Source organism: Oryzias melastigma, linkage group LG15, assembly GCF_002922805.2.
Source record: "Oryzias melastigma strain HK-1 linkage group LG15, ASM292280v2, whole genome shotgun sequence".
NCBI classification, from domain to species: domain Eukaryota; kingdom Metazoa; phylum Chordata; class Actinopteri; order Beloniformes; family Adrianichthyidae; genus Oryzias; species Oryzias melastigma.
The window spans coordinates 14071072-14091040 of NC_050526.1; the positions used below are offsets into that span (position 1 = coordinate 14071072).

A 19969-nucleotide genomic window follows, 5' to 3' on the forward strand; every position below is an offset into this window, starting at 1 on the left:
TTAAAAATTTAAGCTTAATGGTATAAACAAAACAAAGCAAAACTAAGAATCTAGTCTAATGTTATAACATCCCAAAAGAACAAACTTAACATGTACTTTTACATATATTGAACAGCAGAAAAAAAATGATAGATAAGAGACAAAAAAAGATAATCTTAACTTAACTGAGCTTTCCTTTTTCCATATTTGTAATCTCATTTATTTATGATTGTATTAGGAAAACAAAGTCAAATACTAATATATTTGTACTAACTTGGTTCTTTATTAAACAAACTTAAAGGTTTGAGTATTTTTTTTTACTTCACATAAACTTCCCCAACTTCTCCCAATCTTTTGTTGTTTGTGATTTGATAAATACTGTAATCATTTTCTTGTGATTACTAATAATATAAATTGTATATTTTTAATCCCTCGTGAAAATGTCATTAAGTATAACACCATGCAGATATAACAGTATATTTGAAGGCAATTCTTTTAGGTATTTTTTTTAATTTTTTTATTCCTGCTTTAAATTTGATGCAATAATCTTTAAGATTAAAGGGTGTTTTCTGCTTGATTTGTTTCCACCAGAAAAGCTGAAAAACTAAAAAATAAAAAGCATTAAACAGAGACCTGCAGCAGAGATGTGAAGCTGTAAGTTTGGAAACATGTTTTGAACTTCACAGACGTCCACAGGAAGCAATAATCAAGTATTTCATAAGAACAAAATGTCATTTCTGCTCCTGCTGGAGGCTTGAGGGAGTCTACTGCTCCAGAGAAGAGGAGGCAATAAAGAAACCTTCATCATCATCGAGAGCGTCAGACAAACAATGCTGAACAAATACCAACAGTCTGGATGGAAGTCAGAGCAGAGAGGAAGAGGAGGAGGAAACGATCCACTTCTACTCTTATACTAAGAATTTTTAGATTATTTATCAGCTTTTCTAAATAAAAATAGCTGATTAGTAGAAGACAAACGAAGACTTTCTCTGATGAACTGAAACTTTTACTTTTCAGCAAAGTCATCAAAAGTTTAAAAGAAACATGAACTACTACTAAGGAACGTACTTAAAAGTTTGAAGTATTTAGTAAAAAAGTACACAGTAAAAAGTGACATTTTGCCGTCTCACCTGCTGCTTTTTCAGCAGGATGTTGACGGACGTCAGGTCTTTGCCGAAGTCGTCGGAGTGCAGCTGACCCTCCAGGCCGTTCAGCCACTTGTCCAGGTCGGCGCAGCTCTGCGTGAACAGCTCGGCCTTGTTGGCGTCAAACAGACACTTGGCTTTGGTCTGCGTGGTCGACTCTAGCTCCTCCCACATGGTCTTCAGGGATGCCAGCTTCTCCTTCACCACGCCCTCCGTCTCCGGCTTCTCCGCCATCAGCGTTTGTCCGTCCTGAAGGTGGATTGCACGTCTCGAGTCACGATCGTCGGCGGGACTCGGAGAGCTCCGCCCCCCTCTCTCTTTGCCCTCCTCACCTTGCTGATCTTGTCCAGCCACTCCTTGTTGGACTGCAGCTCAGCCATGAAGGCCTGGTGCTTCAGCCACTTGCTGTGGAGGTTCCTGGCCTCGTCATACGTCATGTCCTGAGCCGTCAGCATCTTCTCGTTGATCCACAGATTCAGCTGAGGAGACGAACGGAGTAAACATCTAAACCAGGGGGCCCCAAACCTTCATATATAACAGATGTGTGAGTTTTTAGGCTAACAGAAAAAGTGTATAAATCACAGGATGTGTCCAAACTGAAACATTTATGTCTTTCCAGACAGCCACACATATCCAAATGTTATATAATCCCATTCTGCAATCTTCACAGAAAAAATACTAAAACATTATTAAAAAATTAAATAAATAAAAAAAATTAAGAATTATGTCTCTCTGATAGTGTTCAGGGGCCAGGCCAAATGTGGAGGTGGGCCGGATCTGGCCCGCGGGCCGTAGTTCGGGAACCCCTGATCGACGGTTGTTTCCTACGGAGCTACGTTCACACCGCCCTCGAAAATGCGACCACTTTCAATGAAAAGTCCATGGAGACTTGCACAAATGTGTGTTTTCAGGCTTCAAAACTCTCACGTTTCTATTACATTTTTCAGGCTTCATTTAGTTAAAGGGGCCATACCATAAAAAAAAAAAAATCTACTTTTTTAGGTTTTAAGTGCATTATACAGTTGATTCCTCTCTATAAAGAACCCCAAAGTGATATTTTAATCTGTTCATGCATTTAAGAGTAATCCTCTAAAAACCGGCGCTCTCTGCAGCAGATGTGGGGCTCCTTTAAGATCCAGAGCCGGATCCGGCACTCCAGGTAATTCAATCCGGCCTTTCAGATCATTTAACTTTATTATTAATGGCCCGATGTTATGTTGTGCTCATTTCTAACTTGCATAATTTTGACAAAATATTTCTTTATAGAGAGTTGTTTAAAATTTGAGTCGATTTATTCTAGAATAATATTCCTGCTTGTTTTTATCCATAGTAATGTTAAAAAGTTACATTTTTAAAGTTTTAAAAATATGTGTTCAATAGATGTTTATCCGGTTCAGCCCGTGACCTAAGGTGTGTTTTGAATTTTAGCCCCCTGTGTGATTGAGTTTGACCCCACCTACTCCAGGATGACATCATGAAATAGGCGGCAGCCAGACGCAGGAGTAGGTGGAGCTTCAGGAATCGAGTCGTTTTACTTCTGGGTATGAAAAAACTCACAAAAATAACTAATATTTCATAAATAATTAGCTTTTTAGTGTTCCAATGGTAATATATGATCATATATATGGATAGAGTTTACTCTGAAAGGCTTAAGAAAATCATGGTATGGCCACTCTAAGCTAGGTCAGACTTTGACCAATCAGGGACTCAGATTTGGTGGTGACATAATAATCGTTGACTAATAATCACAGAAGAAATACATAATTGCGGTTTGTGTCCGGCTGGAATTAATTGACACCAAATCTTTCATAAATGATCATCAAGCCTCTTCAAGCTGTAGGTGGCGCACATGCGCTAGTAAACAGTACAAAAAGAAGAAGAAGCCCCTCCCTGCTTGTCCAGTGTGAAAATCATGTACTAAAAGCAAGTTCTAAAATGTGCATGAATCCCGTTCTCAAACGCTCGCCGCATGCCCGGTGTGAACGTAGCTTGAGGTGTTCTGGGAGTGGTCAACTGCACCTCCTGGCAGTCCTGCAGGAACTTCTGCAGGTCTCTGTTGTCCTTCAGCCTCATCAGCAGGTCGCTGGCGGCCTGACGGTTCTTCTTGTGCCTGCAGACCACAAAACAAAATTTCCCTTTTAGATCTTCAGGATCTAAGTAACCGTCCACAACTTAACCCTTTAACACCGAGCTCCAGTGTTTATGTTCTTTGATTTACTGTAATTTTTCAACCGTTAACACGATCAACGTCATTCCAGTAGATTGTGAAGGAGAAGAGCGGCTCGTCGAGCCGCTTTTCTCCTTCACAGTCTACTGGAATGACGTTGATAACCAACCACCATGTTTACCACCTTCATAAAAACCACCACTCACCTTTGATCAATGGAGTCCACCTTCTCCTGGATCCGCTCGGCGCTCACGTTGCCGTCGGCGACCAGGCGGCGGCCGGTATCAACCACACTGCTGATCTTCTCCTCGTTGGCGTCCATGGTGGTCATGAAGTCTTCCTGCTTCTTGATGGCGGCCTCTGCCGCCTCCAACGTGGTGGGCATCTCCGTGTGCGCCAGAACGTACTCCTGATGGAGGAAGAGGTGGGAGGAGTCACACTTTGATGTGTATCCATGGTTGCAAAGTTATGTCTTTGTTTTTTGTTTTTTTTTAATACACCTTGAATTTTTTTTTGCACATTTTAAATTTTTCCTTCTTTGTGCACCTTTGATGCCTGATCCACAGAGTTGTTGTGACAATTGCATGTCCACACAGCAGTAAAAGTTTATCTTATTATCTTAACAAATGCAAAATACATCACTGTTAGATGTCTCGTCTGATCTGCAGCATCAGTGATTTGTTCTTAAAACAAACAATTAATCAAAGTAAAACCAGTTATTGAACTCCATGGATCAAAATTACCTTTAAAACTTATTAAAACTTTTTTTTCAGAAAAAAATGCTTGTTTTGTCCAGAGAATTAAAAAAAAATGTTCAATAAAGTTAGATTTTTTTTGTATAAATCACTGCTTATATAAGAACTAAATTATTTCTGAAGTTTGAAAAATGAATCAATTTTCAAAATATTGATATAAATTCTCGTGAACTTTAAAGACTTACTCTGATGAACTTTAATAAACTGAACCAATGTCGTCAATAGTGAGAAAAAAGGTTTAAACGTAGACAGAAATACACAGCTGAAACACGCGGTCCAAAATTATGTTTTTGGTTATTTTTAACATGTTCTTGTAGCCTTTTTCTCATATTGGAGTAAAAATTAACTTTCTGAGTATTTCTTTATTCAAATAGTTGTGAATTAGGAAAAGATAAAAAATATAGTTTGAGAAAGAGCTTATTTGTGCTGTAAAAAATACATTGGGTGGACTTCTCAGCAACAAGGAGGGGAAAGGGGGCGGGGTTGCTCTGACCTAAAGGTCCCGCCCACAACTCAGAGATGAATTTCTAATTAACTGATTCTTGCATTAAAAAAAAACCATGAGAATCAGGTCAAAACAAGAGAAAAAAATGTGACACATGAAAATGAATAGCTGCAACTTCCTCGTCCTGCTGGAGCCGGACGCAAAAAAAAGAGTTTACGGCCAAAATGATTGACCGGAAGTCCTTGATAGGAACCCTGGTTTTAAGCTTTCAATCTTTTTTCCCTTCGACATACCGTAACTCCTGATCCGTTGATCCACAGAGAAAAAGCGTCAATTTGCTCCCTTTTTCTCTGGAGGTAAACGGGTGAACACTTGTTAATATTGACTTGAAATCAAACGATGAACGTTCTCTGTCCCATTTAAAGTTCATCTTGCACACTAAACTGCTAGTCACTTACAGTTTATTCACGTTTAAAAGCCTAAAAGCTGATAGTTCTGGAAAATGTTTTAAAATATCAGTTTTAAAAGAGTTTCCTAAAGTTTAGGAAATGTTTGCTTACTCAACCGGCTAAGTTGCAAAATTTCCAATTCCGGCTACAGATTGTTTGGATTTCTGCCTTCCTATATATGTACTTTAATAACCCTGATAACAACACGCTCATATGGATTGGGGTCCAATAACTATGTATTGCTGCCGGTTCCACTGTCTTGCCCGCTTTTGGAAAAAGAGCTTTTTGCATTTGCTGCCCCACCACATGGTTTTACATCCAATTTGAGAGCACAAGAGAAAGAGTCTTTTATTTTCAACTGTTTTTAATTTTTTTCTAACTGTAATTAATTTGGTTTTTGTCATCTCTTGACCAGGACTCTGTGGTAAAAGGCATTTTTTTTGTTTATCTCAATGGGACTTCCTGGTTAAATAAAGGTTAAAAAACATGGACTGATTCTCGTGCCATTTTGGATATGACCAGAGGCCCTTAAAAAAAAAAAACAGCTTTTTCACTAGATCAAAAGATGATAGAAGTGGGATTTTCATGGATTTAAAAGACTCTGCTGAGATCCACAATAAATTCTTTGCTGCAGCTGAATGGAAAGCAACCAACGAGTCAAAAGGTAACCACCAAAAAAAAAAAAAAAAAAGAAACCTCCATCTTGTTTTTTGAAGCTCAGCTCTTCAAACAGACCAACAACATAGCATTCATTTTTAACAGTTTGGTTTTACTCACTAAATTGTTAATTGACCATAAACAGAATGTTGTCCCTCTAAGTAACCTTCTCTGCCTGAGCGCTTCTGCTTTCTTCCAGGCTGGACGATCTCATCACACGTTTTGGTTGACATCATGAAGTAGAACAAACTTAAGCTACGTGTCTGTGGGAAACATGTGAATCTGTTCTTCTCTGTACCAGCTAAAGGAGGAGGTCATCAGGAGGTCTGCAGGGTTAAAAGATGACGTCCTCAGAACTTAAAGCTTCGTGTTGGAGTTGGCCGAGAGAAACCATGTAGGTGTAATGGTGTCTCTCCACCACCAGATGGCAGAGTTGGATCTTCTTGGTTCTGGCCTGAGGCTTCCTCTCTTGTTAGCCAGCAGTCTTCTTCATGCAGCTGTCAAACAGCTGTGAAGCTCATCATGACTTCCTCAGCACACAATGGAGTCTTTTTCCCAGCTCCCTCCGATGGTCTGCTTCAGTTTCATGTCTCACTTTTAGAAAAAATGAAGCTTCAACATTTTCCAAGAGAATATTGTCTTTTTTTTGGGTTTGATTTTGAGTAAAAGCTTAAAACCAAAAGAATTAAAATGGACAATGAGTAAAGCCTGTTCCTGCTCTGAGTTCATCTCAGTTTGAAGCATTTCCCAGCATCCACTGGGGTTCAGGGTTCATCCAAAGAACCCAGACTCAAACTAACGTTTCCTCAAAGTTGTGGTTACCTGGTTGTTGAGGAAGGCTTCGGCCTGCTTGGTGTCTCTGAGGAACAGCTGGTAGGCGTGCGACTGGGACAGCAGATTCTGCCGGTTCTCCCACATCTTGTGCAGCTCGTTCCAGCCGGTGTCGAGCGCCTGCAGCCGCTGCCGCAGGAACATGTGCTGGGCGTCCGTCTGGCCCTGCGTCACCATCTCGCCCATGTCCCTCATCTTCTGGTAGTCCTCCTCGTAGTTGCGGATCTCGTTCTTGATGTTCTCGTGCTGGGCCAGCAGCTTCTCCGCCTCGGTCAGCGTGTTGGGCATGTCCTCCGAGGCGATGGCGGTCTGCGTCCGCGACAGCCACGACTGGAAGTCGTCCAGGTCGCGCAGGAACTGCTGGAGTTTGCTGGCCTCCCCGAGAGATTCCTCGCGGTTCTTCAGACTGTCCTGTTGGTCGACGGGTGCAGAAGAACGTGTGAGGAGAAACTCAAGTCTGACTCAGAACACGGATGGGTGCCGGGCTCCCACCTTCATCTCCTGCCAGACGCCCGTGATCTCAGCCAGGCGGCCTTTGATGGCCTCGCACTGCTCTGGGTGTTCGGAGCCCAGACGCTCCGCCTCCTTCCCCAGGTCGCCCATCTTGTCCTCGATGGCCACGAGGTCGCGCTCCATCCCCGTCAGCTTCCTCTGCAGAGCCATGACGCCGGCCAGGTCGTTCCCCAGCTCCTGAGTGGACTCGATCAACTGCAAGACGATGCAGATCAAGTCTCAGAGAGAAACCCTGATCAGTGGTTTTAAAAACATTTGAACTTAAAATACATTAAAATGATGGATGCACAAATTACATTTGATCATTTGATCATCCCAGGATTTTTTCTTTTCTGATTGTATAATAATTTTCCCAATCCTGATCTTTAAACTAAACCTGACTGTAAGGATGAGTTTAGCCGGGGTCAGGACGGTACCTTGTTCTTCTCCTTGATCCAGGACTTGGTCTCATTACACTCCAGATGGTAGTTCTGGACTCCCAGAGCCGAGACCAGGCTCTCCTTCTTCTGGTCCACCAGGTCTCTGAACTGGCTCCACCTGAACAGAAGAGCAGAAACATGCGAGTCCAATCTGGATCACAGGAACAGTTTAGGTCATGAAAACATTTTAAACTTATTCACTACGTTAAACTTAAAAAAAAAAAAAAAACACGAAGAGATAAACATTTTCACTTTGTAAAATATAAATATGACAATTCAAATCTATTTTTAATTGACTTAAATTGACTTTTTTTCCACAAAAAGGAACACAAGAAATTCAGATAATCTAGTCTGTCTGTGAACGCAGCACAAATAAAACAAGAACAGAAAAAAAAGTGAAAGAAAAATATTTTAATCATCTGTTGTTTTTTTCTAATAAAACCTCTTAAAGTTTATTTACTTAATGGCTAATGAGTCATCTAAAGGAAATCTATAACAGCTTAAATTCCTGTTCAGTCATTTACATTTAGATTAGAAGTAAAAACAAATGAACCAGGAGCTGCAGTTCACTCTTGGTTCTATTACTGCTCCCTTTGGTTCTCTCCTGAAACGCTGTTTAAAAATGAAACATCAACGTAAAAGTTGTGTTTTTATTCATGTTCTAACCCTTCTGAGCCACAGGAGGATGACAAATACAGGATTTGTGACGTTTATGTTTTATTTACTGCTGAAGTTAACTAGAAAGTTGAGAGTGTGTGAAAGTAACAAAAAACAAATTTTTTAATAATTTTTTATCTGGTATGTTTTGTTAATTCTGATCTATTGTTCTAAATAAATGTATAAATAATGCTGATTAAACACATAATATTTTAATTTTCACACATCCAGTAAAGCAGATACATATAGAAACCATTTTGACACATCTTTATTCATAAATTATAAGAATTGTGGTGAATCGATCGTGATTCATGAATCAAATTGGATCCAAAGAACAATTATAATAACGATCTAACTTTAAACTAAAGCTGTAAATGTCTGACAGTCTGTAAGGCATCAGAAGAATGTAATATGAGCTTTTTATTTCATTTAAGAGTCTAAAATATTTAGATATGAATATATATTATTCAATGAATTCATTAAAGTGATGAGAATAGACTCTTTTATTCAGAGTTGTGATGACATTTCATGATTTTTATAATAGTTTTAAGGGTCTGGATGACTTTTCAGCTACATGTTTCTTATTTGTTGAACCAAAAGGAATATTGTCTTCAAAACCTGTTTAAAGGTTTAATTTAAAGGTTAATTTAAGATGAGTGACACACTGAGGAACTCGTAATGGATAAACTGGTTTGACTCTGGTTCAGTCTGGTTACCTGGTGTTGAGTTTGTCCTGCTGGGCTTTGATCTCCTTCTCACTGGGATGTCCGCAGTGGATCAGCTGCCTGGCAACCTGGTTCACCACGGCGACCCGGGACGCCTGGCTGTTCATCTCAGGCTCCAAACTCTCAAACCTGAAGAGAACGAGCAGAAGAAAAACGGACCCTCAAAGATCTGATCAGAACCTAGAGCTCAGTGAATGTTGTGTTTTTGCTAAATTCGTTCTTTTTTTCATGAAAATAACAAAGTTCACACGTTTACATTTCTGTGATTACTTTAAGACTTTCTTAAAGCATAAAAAACAATAAAAACATGAAGTTACATTTACCAGGAGTTATTGCAACTTTGATAGATGCTCATTCTAATTTTCAGACTGTGTTTTGAGGACTAAACACATCGCACAATCTCCTCACCAGCCTGCAACTCTAATAACATCTTCAGTTTTCTTTTCCTGCAGACTTTCAGACATTCAAACACATAGAGCAGAACTGTTTCTAAAAGCAACCTGTTGCTATAAACGTGAAAAAACATGTTACTTTCTAATTCACTCATGAAAAAAAATCATCTTTATTTAAAGGTCTGATAATCTTGAAGCAACAGTTCTTCAGAAAAATGCATCAAAAGTGACATCTGAGGGGCTGCCATAAGTAGCCACCAGGGGGAGCTCTAAGCAAATGACGGTTGTTCTTATATTAAAGTATATCCACATGTAGACATGAATTACTTATGTTAGCACATGTTTCAGTAAAACTTAAGGATCTACAACCTGGAGTTTTGGGAGGAGATGAGCATAAATGTAGATTGCAGGCACATTTAAACACTTGCTGTCATTTATTCCTGCCAATTTCTCAAAATATAAGTTTTTTTTTGCATAGTTTAGCCAGAATTGTCTGAAAAATAGTCACTTTTCTGCTATGAGAGTTTGTATAATTTAACATCTTTGTTCTAATGCTCTGCAGTGGCTGCCCTTTCATCTCAGCTGTGCAGAAACATCCGTTCTGCTCACCGGTGCTGGACGACCTCCAGATCCTCCAGTTTGTCAGGGATGTCCATGCTGTTGAGCCACTGCTCCTTCTCGTCGATCCACACCTCGCAGGCACTGGCTTCACTCAGCATCCTGTAGAGCGCCAGAGCGTCCTGCAGCGCCTGCTTCCTGAGCCGCGTCAGCTCCGCCACCTCCTTATAGCGCTCCTCGATGCCCGCCAGACGACTCTTCACCTGCAGGAGTCAGAGCGTCACTAGAGCGCCCACCGCAGGCCTGCCGAGGGTTCAAACTGCGCCCGTACCTCCTCAGAGTTGGCCTTTTCGGGCGGCAACGTCCGCGCCTGATCGTGCAGAGCCTCGATGACGGGGCGGTAGCTGTCGATCTCCTCCGCCACATCTTTGTGTTTCTTCACCAGAGCCTGGGTGGAGAACTCGTCGTGGCCGACATCGACGCTGGAGACGATTCGCAGAACGTCCAGCATCCATGTGTCGATGTCGTCCGCATCAGCCTGCGAGACGAGGAGACATTTAAGTTTCTGTTTCAGAATCTGTGGCTGCTGCCAAAACGGCATTGGTGTTTTACCTGGAACTGGTGGTGGTTGCAGGCTTCCTCCAGCCGGCTTTTCCTCACAGCGGTGAGCTGCTCCAGACTCGCCCACTGTTCCTGCAACACGTTAAAAGGTGGAAGAGAAAAAGGTCAAGCGTGTGTGCACACTTTTCAAAATAAGAGCGTGCTCTCTGGCTAACTTGCTAACCTGAATGTCACGGATTCGCTCCCTGATCTTGTCGGCCCCGAAGTGGTTGTCGGCCACCAGGTCCTCGCCTTGTTTGATGGTCTGCTGCAGGTGGGCGGCTCGCCCGCTCATCTCGTCCTCAAAGGCTTTGTGCTGACTCAGCAGGCGCAGGGCGCCCGTCAGATCCTTCCCATAATCCTCAGAGGAAAGTATCTGCTCCTTCTCCCTGATCCATCCCTCCTGTAAACACAAAGAGAGGCAATTAGGTGACAAAAAAATGTCCTTCATCTTTTTCTGGAGTAATTCTGTCCCGCAGGTCAAAGGTGAACCTCCATTCCCCAAAAAAGAAAACATCACAGGAAGAGAAACCCACAAAAAAATGAACGCTAATGTTATTGGCACATATTTACATACGACCAGCACAAAAAATAAAACCTCTTATGAGGCTCAAAATAAAGTTAAAGTCCACCAACAAAACCAAATCATTTATGTCAAATATTTCCAAAGGAAGCTTTGAAATTATTATGGGATGGCGACAGAGCCAACTGTTTGGCTGCCTTTTTATAGCGAAGTATGAAATTTGGCAATTTAAAAAATTTTTCACAATATGAAAAAAAGATTTTTGTTTGAGCAACCTTTCTGAAACTTTACATACAAGTCAGCAGAGGAAGTCTATGTCTGAACTCCTTCCCTACTCACTATGTAGAGCCTTCGACATTTTCTAGTGCTGTCCTAATCCACAATTCTCAAATCGAGTGCACTAGAAATTTCCCAGAAGTCTTTGCGAAACACTAGTGTGCATCGATGCTCACTAAATTAATGAATATAGACCACAATGCATTGCAGTCGATCAATTTTTGCACAAAAAAGTGTCTAAATGTAATTTATTAATAAACTTCATTCGCACATTCATTCTTTACATGAATATTGTGAAAATGTAGAGCATGAATTCCAGGTTTGAGCTGAACAAAACAGTATGACTCTAATAGGAATGTGGGCTTCATTAAAAGGAAAACCTCCGTTGCTAAGGAAATGTAAATGTTTACTTTTGCTGATTCTTCTAAAAATTACACAGACCTGTTCGACACCCCCAGACGACCAAAATATAAAATGGTTGCTATGGAGATAAAACCAAAAGAAAAGGTGCCATTTTGAAAAAAAGTGTTGCTTTTTTTATGAGTTAGTCGCACGCAGCCAAAGGGGAATGTTGAGGAGAGGTAGCGGCTGCAAGCTACACAATGCCGCTCTCTTCTTCCCTCTTTAAAATGTTTTAGCTTTTGGCTCAAGATAAATATTAGAAAATAAAGTTTATATTTGTTTGAAAAATAAATCAATTTTTTTTTTTACTTAAACAGAAGTCTTAAACATTAATAATAAGCATATTTAATAAGGAATAAAAGAAGTGACAGTGACCTCTTCCGCCATCTCCCAGAAGAACTTCCAGAGGCGACGGGACTCTTCAAGGCGAGCTCGCCGCTCAGCCGCCAGCTGACTCAGCTCCTGGTAGCAGAACTCCAGGTGAGCGACCCGGTCTCTGATGATCTGAGGATCGCAGGGCTTGTAGCCTGAGGAGGAAGAGGAGGAAGAGGAGGTGAGGACGGACACTCGCAGCCGGGATGAAGTGTTCGAATGAGTCGTACCTTCGCCGTCGCTGGCAAACCTCTGAGCGTTGCTGTTGACGTTCCGGACGCGGTCAGCCTGGATGGCGATGTCGGCCTCCACCAGAGCGTGTTTCTGCAGCAGGTCCTCCACGCCCAGCAGGTGCTTCCCGTAGTCCTGAGACAGCAGCAGCATCTGCAGGTGCAGAGAGGTTTCCACCAATCAGGAACGTGCGGGTCCAAACACTCGGCAATGGAAGTTTACTTTACTAGTTACATACTTTTTACAGTATACTTTTAAAAAATGTTTTATTTTCCTTTAACCAAAGAGCCACATGTGGCTCCTCAGCCACAGGGTTTAGATTCTTCTAGGCTGCTGTACTTGTTAGCTGATTTGTTCACCTTCATCTCGTCCATCCAGTCCATGATGTAGAGCATCTCCTGGAAGACTCTCTGCAGGCCCAGGTTCTGCTCCAGCCGATGCCTGCGGGCCTTCAGCAGCTCCAGCAGATACTCCCACAGTCTGATCACATTGTCCTTCCTCGCTGTGATGCGTTTGATGTCGTGGTAGCTCTCCGCCTCCAGCTCCTTCGCTACGGAGACCACCGCCTGCGGCATGCAGAGGAACAGTGAGCGACAACTCAAACATGCAAGCTCAAAGGTGGAACACTCTAGAGGCTGGCGGTGAGCCGACCTGGACTCGCTCCTCGTACGCAGCGATGTCAGTCTCTATAGCTTCATGTTTCTTTGTTGCAGCTTCTACAGCCTGGAGGTCAAAACCAAAGTTGTCCTGGAGCAAAGAAGACAGACAATGTGAAGAGAAGGTAAAAAATATCAATAAAAAAAGGAAACAAAGTAAAAGAGTCAAAAGATTAAAGGAAGTTGTGCTTTAAAACAGTTTGTAATTTTCTACAATTTTCAGAATTCCTTTGGAAAAGAGGTTTTAAATCTCTATTAACCCCCTGGTTAAAAACATTTTTAAAAATCTTGGTTATTGCTGATGACAGAAATGCAGGTGCTCGTGTCTTATTTCTTCACCTGTGAGACCAGCCGTTGGTTCTCGCTCAGCCACGTTTCCCTCATGGCGGCTTTGCGGTCGAAGCGTCGTGCAAGCTGCTCCAGCTTCTCCTGACGAATGAGCTCCGTCCTCAGCGCTAGCTCCCGCTCATGCTCCGCCTTCTCCAGCCGCTCCCACGCCTGGAAAACACAAACCAAGTCAAGCAAAGACCGACTTTTCCATGCATTCTTGGTGAAGATTTTCCTTTTTTCACAAGCAATCTTCAGTAAAACCATCAATGCTATGATGGTTTGAGTTCGAAGAATCCATACCATGATTCTCACACCACCCTACTTTGCCATAGGAGGAAAAAATCTGACTTCTGTAATGAAACTACTAAAGAAGCTAAATAGGAATCTGTTCTATAACTGTTGTGCTCCTTTCATTTGTCTATTTGCTCTTTTTTTTCAGATTGAGTTTGTTGTGTTACATCCTTCCAATAGGTCATGTGACCTCAACTGATGTTCACTTAACTTCTTATTTAAGAGTCAAAGATTCAGTTCTTCTTAGACGGTTCCTCACAGATCTAACAACCTGCACTGCTCATCACCACATCCAGCATCTTTTTTACCTTGTTCTCTCAACAGTTATAACGGTTGAAAAGTTACAGTAAATCAAAGAACAAAAACACTGGAGCTCTGGTGTTCAAGGGGTTAATAAACATTAGTCATTTGTTTTCTTGGTTTAGAAGGTGAAATTCTGCATATTTATAGGTAAAATTTCATGTCCGTTACCAGAAAGAAAAAGTCAAACTCAAAATCCAAAACACACCTTAGGATGCAGGTTGAACAGGATAAACATTTATTGAATACACTAAGTTTTTAAAAACGTTATTATTGCAGAATAAATCAACTTAAACCCTAAATAACTTAAAAATTTTTACTCTTTGTTACAATGTATTTTGTCAAAATTATACAGGTTAGAAATATACTATTATTAAAAGAAAAAAACATTCTATTTTCTTTACTTTTATACCATTTTATACGACAAATTACATTTACTAATATCCCAGAAGATTTTGATCTCCATAAAATACATCTTGTCAAAATGATTCAAATATGAACATGCGGCCGAACAAAACAAACAAATCCTGGAAATAATAATAAAATTTGTGCTTTTCATCAAAAACAAATAAGATAATTGTCGTGTTGCCTCTCAATCAGCTGTGAATAACAGATAAGTGGGGGGGGGGGGTCACCTTGTTGATGTCAGAGATGAGCTTGCCCTCTCGGGGGGTGTAAACCTTCTGGTTGTTGGCTCTCATCTTGCTCTGGATGGTGAACAGAAGAACCTCCAGGTTCCCCTTCTCTGTGAACCTGCACACACACACAGACAGAAGCACAACTTTAACTTAACAGTTGGTTTCAATCCTGACAGCTGAAAAAAAAACAATCACAAAGTCACAAAAAGACAGCGGTTTATAACAGAGTAATATTCTGTCATCTGAGCTTTGGTTCCATTTCTTTAGTCTAAGAGGAAAATCCTGCTGCAGCTCGACACCGTGAGGAGTGAAAAGTTCAAGAGAGAAAAAGCTTTCAGGTTTACGTCACGGCTCCTGATTCTGCACAGATTAGACTGTTTTTCTTCACAAGTGAATGAAGATGCAAGAAAAGCAAAAGGCTTTTAACAGTCGGTGAAACGCAGCAAAGGTTTGGCTGAAAATGACTCCAAGCTGTGTCTGTGGTTCATTTATCGCCCCCACATCTGCAGTACGGGGCGTTTGACATAATGTAATAAACCAAACAGATGTCTTCGATAAAAGAATAAAACATTGACATCAAGACAGGAGCAAGGACCAAATCTGCTTCAAGAACACAGCAGAGTTTCCTTAAAGACGATGAGAACGGTGTTTCTAGCATGTTCCTGTAGAACTCTTCTCATGGAGGACATGTGTGAAGAAAATTATGGTTAAAATTGTATTTCTGAGTATTTATTGATTCAAATCATTGTGAATCAGTAACAGATGAAAAAAACCTTTGAAAAAGAGTTTATTTTTAAGGTCCCAGCCCCCTGCTGAGCTTAAAACAACAAGGAGAGGAAGGGGGGCGGGGTTGCTCTGCATCAACAGTCCCGCCCACAGAAACTCTGCTCTAGAAAACGACATCGTTTTTCTGATTTCGACTTAAAATGACAATCATAATTAAAAAAACACTGGAACATTTTGAAAATCAATCTAAAGTTGGTCAAAGTTGGACTTTAAAGAACAGATACCTTTGGTGCGTACATATTTTTTGTATATATTGATGAGTTGAGAACTCCATTTGCTCCGGAATAGTTTGTACTTTTGGGATAGACTGTAGTCTCACAGCTGTACTTTTTATTTTATTTGTTTTCCTTCAGATTAAAATATCCTATTGTACACTTTTGTATCCTATACTGTTTCTTTTTTGCTTTCATGCTTTATGTTTGGTGATTTTTTTTTTCTTTCTTTTCTCTTTTTCTTCTTTTTAAAACTTGTTCCTCTAAGAAAGAGAACTATTACAGTTCGTGAGAAAACAGAAGATGAGAACTTGGGCTGGAATCTTAGGTTAACTCACAATACGATGCGATTCATGATACGTGGCTTTTGGTACCAATAGTATCACGATATGGCAAATTTGTAATAATAATCTGGTATTACGGTTGGTATTTTGTTTTTCAAAATGGAGGTTTAAAACCTTGTGGATGACTCGGCGAGTGGCGTTTACTGACTTGGGCGGCTTCTCCACGGTGCGGTAGGTGTTGAAGGCCTGCAGCTGCTGCTGGACGCCCACCAGCGAGTTGGCAAACTTCCGGTTGTTGAGGATGATGATGGTCTGTTCGATCCACTCCAGCAGGTCGGACGCCAGCGACTCGTACTTCTCAATCATCTTCTCGGTCTCGATGGCGTGGTCCAGCACCTGGAAGACACGGCGGAGGGAAAAATGGAGCTGAATTTAGAAAAATAACATTAAAGGCAAACCCACAAAAAAACTGATTAGTTCCTTTTCTTTAATCAAAACATTTAAGTTTCTCGTCACTGATCCCAGAATTGAAACTGTAACTGAACACAGGTTTCAGAAGCTCCTCCCTCTGCACGCTCACCTTGCCGATCCTCTTCCCCTCCACCTTCAGAGCCTTCATCTTGGAGAAGTAGTGGTAGTATGTGACCACGTAGGTGATGATGGACTTCTCATCGGGGTGGTCCACACTGATGTCTGATGACAGGACGTGGTTAGGAGCAAGCTAAACGTGTGCACGTGTGAGCAGGAGTGCACGTGCCCTCACCTTCGGGGTCCAGCAGCTTGGTGAGGCCCAGGTGCTGCTCGGCCATGTTGAAGGCATTCTGCAGGTTGTAGTGAGCGTTGGACTTCTTCAGTTTGTCAAAGTCGATCAGGTCTGGCCTAAAGAGGAACGTACACAAAAGTTTTTACTTTAAACATGTAGTAACTTTTTTAATCATGTAAAAACCTTTTCTGCTGGTTTTCTTATAGCAGCTATATCATGAAGAATCTACTTTTTTAGTTTTTATGTGTATTGTAGTGTTTATTACTCACTGTAAACAACCCCAAAGTGGTATTTTGATCCGTCTGAATATTCCTCTAAAAACCTGCTCTCAACAGCAGCCCAGCAGCCCTCCCACACCAACAGAAACGAGCAGGTCCTCACATGCTTACATCACAAGTTGAGAACCGCCCCCTCCAGGAAGAGTCTGCTCCGCCCCCAGGCTAACAAACACTACGCACAGCTAGCTGATCACCACTCATTTGATTTAGAGTTTAAACTTTGTGAAGAAAATTCTGATGAGAAATCTACACGACATGTTGGGATGGATCCTGAACGTATCTGGCACAAGAAGACAGGATGATGGTAAGATGGCAGGAGAACGAGAGCAGACTATTTCCTGGTGAGAAAGTGAGAAGACTATTTACTGGTGTAAAAAAAAAAAGGAGTAGACATTTTACTGGTGCAAAAAGGGGAGTAGAAAGGTACGCACGCGTGAAAAGGATTTTTTAAACAGAGAATAATGACGCTTCACAAAGAACAGAAACGTTCACAGCCAGTGATAATCAGAACAATGTTCTCATCATTTTAGTAAATCCTAAAATGTTCATCTGGTGTTTTTGTCTGCATTTTTTGACCGAATTTCACCGCAAAATGAACCCATAAGCCATCACTATTCTGTCTGTAGCAAATTTTGGGGATAAACGCCTGGGTTACACTATACTGACTAACATTTGGTCAGTATAATTTAATTTTGTTGTGATTAAAGCTGAAAAACTAGTAATATTCTGTCCTAAAACCTCACAACTGCTGACATCCAGCTTCAGTCTTTTTTAGTTTTATTAATGAAAATTTGCAAAGAAAGAAAATTCTGGCACAATATTTGAAGAATTTTAAATCATTGCAGGAACAGAGGAATTCTCTGTTTTCCTGGAGTGAGATGCGAGTCTTCCTGGAGCTCCTACCTGTGCTTGTGGATGAGAGCGTTGAAGGCCATGCCGTCTCTCCAGCTGGTGGTGAAGTTGTGGATGTTCACGTTGGGATACCTGCAGAGGAAAAAACAGATCAGAACTGCATTCTGGTTTTTACAGTAAAGTCCTGTTAGAAAAAAATCTATGAAAGACAAGTAAGAATTTTTTATTAATTTTTAATGTTTCTAGTTATGAAAAAATAAAATCAGCATAAAAACTATAAAATACAAAAACAGGTTTTTATTTTATTTTCAATTATTACATTTACAGACAAATGTCCTTAATTACAGTATCAATCCTTAGCTGTTTTTTTAATGCATCATTGCTGTTAAATTTACCTAAGTGTTAAAGATGAATAGCTAATAAAGAATTTCCAACTTTTTATCATCAAAAATATGAAATTGTTCATTTTCATGAATCTTTTTGGTGCAGCAGCTGAGATCATAGCAGGAAAGACTGACTGAACCACACAGCTTGTTTTACAGTTTAAAGTGAACCTGTTTGGTATTAAAAAATGGATCAGAGTTCTGACTCACCCGGCAGTCTTCATCTGACACCAGAGCAGCAGAGCATCTTTGGCCGACTTCTTCTCCTTGTTGTCCTCCGTCTCCACGCTGATGTCCTGGATCTGAGACACACGCAGCACAAAGGTGAGGATTAACTAAGATGTGGGTTCAACGAGTTCTCCAAAACAAAACCTAAATCATGGCGCTGTAACTTCAAATTATGAGAAATTACGTTAAACTCAGAAAACACAAACACGGCCCTCTCATTTTGAGGATCAAAGGACAAAAAGGAGTCTTTGATCAGACAATAAAAAAGAGAATATTTGTTATTCAGATAAACACTCATCTGGATGTTAACTCTGTGTCATTCTTAAATAGATGATTATAGAGAATTAGACATTTATGTCATTTCCAGCACAGAATGGATTTCATTCTTTAAAAGGGAGTGGCAAATCCAATACAAGCAAGTGTGTGGATTCATAAGACTGCAGTCCAAAGAGCTGAGCTCCATGATGAGTGTTGATAAAAAGAGACCTGAATCAACATCAACACTTTAAGCTCTCCCTCCACCATCAAGATCTCTACACCCAATAATCATACCTCAAACTCATGAGCCCTAAATGTTATACACCAAAGCAAAATTACCGACGTACTATTCTTTGACCAAAAAAAAAAAAGAAGATTCATCCTTACTCCTATGGTAAGGATATTTTACCAAAGTTTTCCAAAAGTAATTTCAACATTTTTTTCATTTTCAAAATAAAGGTCTGCGGGTTTGCTGCAAATCCTTCTTTTTAAATAATAGCAAACACTGATGTTTTTTATATTTTGCCAAGAACTATTTTTTCATCGGGGACTCCGGCTTCCTCCCACCGTCCAAAAACATGCTTCATAGGTTCATTGGTGACTCTAAATTGCCCCTAGGTGTGAATGTGAGAGTGAATGTGTGTGTGATTGAGGCCCTGAGACAGACTGGCGACCTGTCCAGGGTGTACCCCGCCTTCGCCCTTCAGCAGCCGGGTTAGGCTCCGGCACCCCCGCGACCCCGAAAGGGACGAAGCGGTCAAGAAAATGGATGGATGGATGGATGGAAAGTTTTTCCAGATGTTTTTCTAAAATTGATTTCCAAACTATCAGAACAATGACTGATGTTCACACTTTTTTCAACTGCAAACTTAAAACAATTATAGAAAGACAGAACTTTGTAAAAAAAAAAAAAGAAAAAAAAGGCCACTACATCATTTTCCCCTATGACAACCAAAGCTTTTACTATTCCATAATTTTTCAAATACATACAAACTTAGTTTAGCAAGGTACACAAGGGAACTTTAAAAACATCTACAAAACTTAGTTAAAAAAAACTTTAAGAAATGTTTACAAAAGTAAATTATAATAACACATGGAAACACAAGTCCTTCACCACAGCTCTACTTCCTCAATCTGTTCTGATTATCAAAACGTGCAGTCGATTAGCTAAAGATCCAAAACTAAGACCCCTCACCTTCATGGGCTGACATCTATCCTTCCACATCCAGCATCATGAACCTCATGAGAGCCTCACATCAGGAACACCACTGTCAACGCGAAACGCGTCTCCCCTGCCGCTGCAGCCGGCTGTGTTTCATCCTCCAGTAAAGGAGGTTTTATTTAATCCTCAAAGCTTATAAAAGCTTAATCCTTTCCTTCCATTTCACTGTTCCTAACCATGACATCATCTGTCAACTGACAGCTCCCCCCACCACCCCAGAAGCAGACGTTAGAAAAACGATGTTGTTTTCATTTATTAAAAAACGTTTAAAGTAAATAACTCCTAAGGATTCATAAGAGGAACAACTTTAAAGGGTTAGTAATGGGGTTGTGGGTCATTTTCGGTGTTAACTGTATTTCGCCTTATATTTACCATTTCCAAATGTTTTGGCG

The 19969-nt window shown here is 40.7% G+C and overlaps 1 protein-coding gene and 1 long non-coding RNA gene across 4 annotated transcripts in view; one reads left to right on the plus strand and one right to left on the minus strand.

Annotated features, from left to right (window-relative positions):
* Positions 1-19969, minus strand: part of LOC112161767 (spectrin beta chain, non-erythrocytic 1) — a 114217-nt gene that overhangs the window by 21857 nt on the left and 72391 nt on the right. For 2 of the 3 annotated variants that reach the window (XM_024297209.2, XM_024297210.2), the window contains 23 exons: positions 18080-18171; positions 17538-17618; positions 16357-16472; positions 16174-16286; positions 15802-15989; positions 14309-14426; positions 13092-13250; positions 12748-12843; positions 12456-12662; positions 12096-12249; positions 11869-12020; positions 10477-10695; positions 10305-10385; positions 10024-10230; positions 9744-9955; positions 8734-8871; positions 7358-7478; positions 6921-7136; positions 6420-6839; positions 3498-3700; positions 3144-3234; positions 1457-1603; positions 1110-1373 (listed from right to left, as the gene is read on the minus strand). In XM_024297209.2, the coding sequence (XP_024152977.1) occupies positions 1110-1373; positions 1457-1603; positions 3144-3234; positions 3498-3700; positions 6420-6839; positions 6921-7136; positions 7358-7478; positions 8734-8871; positions 9744-9955; positions 10024-10230; positions 10305-10385; positions 10477-10695; positions 11869-12020; positions 12096-12249; positions 12456-12662; positions 12748-12843; positions 13092-13250; positions 14309-14426; positions 15802-15989; positions 16174-16286; positions 16357-16472; positions 17538-17618; positions 18080-18171 (3795 nt within the window). Of the gene's footprint in view, positions 1-1109; positions 1374-1456; positions 1604-3143; positions 3235-3497; positions 3701-6419; positions 6840-6920; positions 7137-7357; positions 7479-8733; positions 8872-9743; positions 9956-10023; positions 10231-10304; positions 10386-10476; positions 10696-11868; positions 12021-12095; positions 12250-12455; positions 12663-12747; positions 12844-13091; positions 13251-14308; positions 14427-15801; positions 15990-16173; positions 16287-16356; positions 16473-17537; positions 17619-18079; positions 18172-19550; positions 19782-19969 lie in introns of those variants that run through there. The other variant, XM_036215485.1, reaches the window with a different exon arrangement.
* LOC112161768 overlaps positions 19848-19969 on the plus strand; it is a 2507-nt gene continuing 2385 nt past the window's right edge. The window contains exon 1 of the long non-coding RNA XR_002921951.2: positions 19848-19891. This is a non-coding gene — a long non-coding RNA (uncharacterized LOC112161768). The remainder of the gene's footprint in view (positions 19892-19969) is intronic.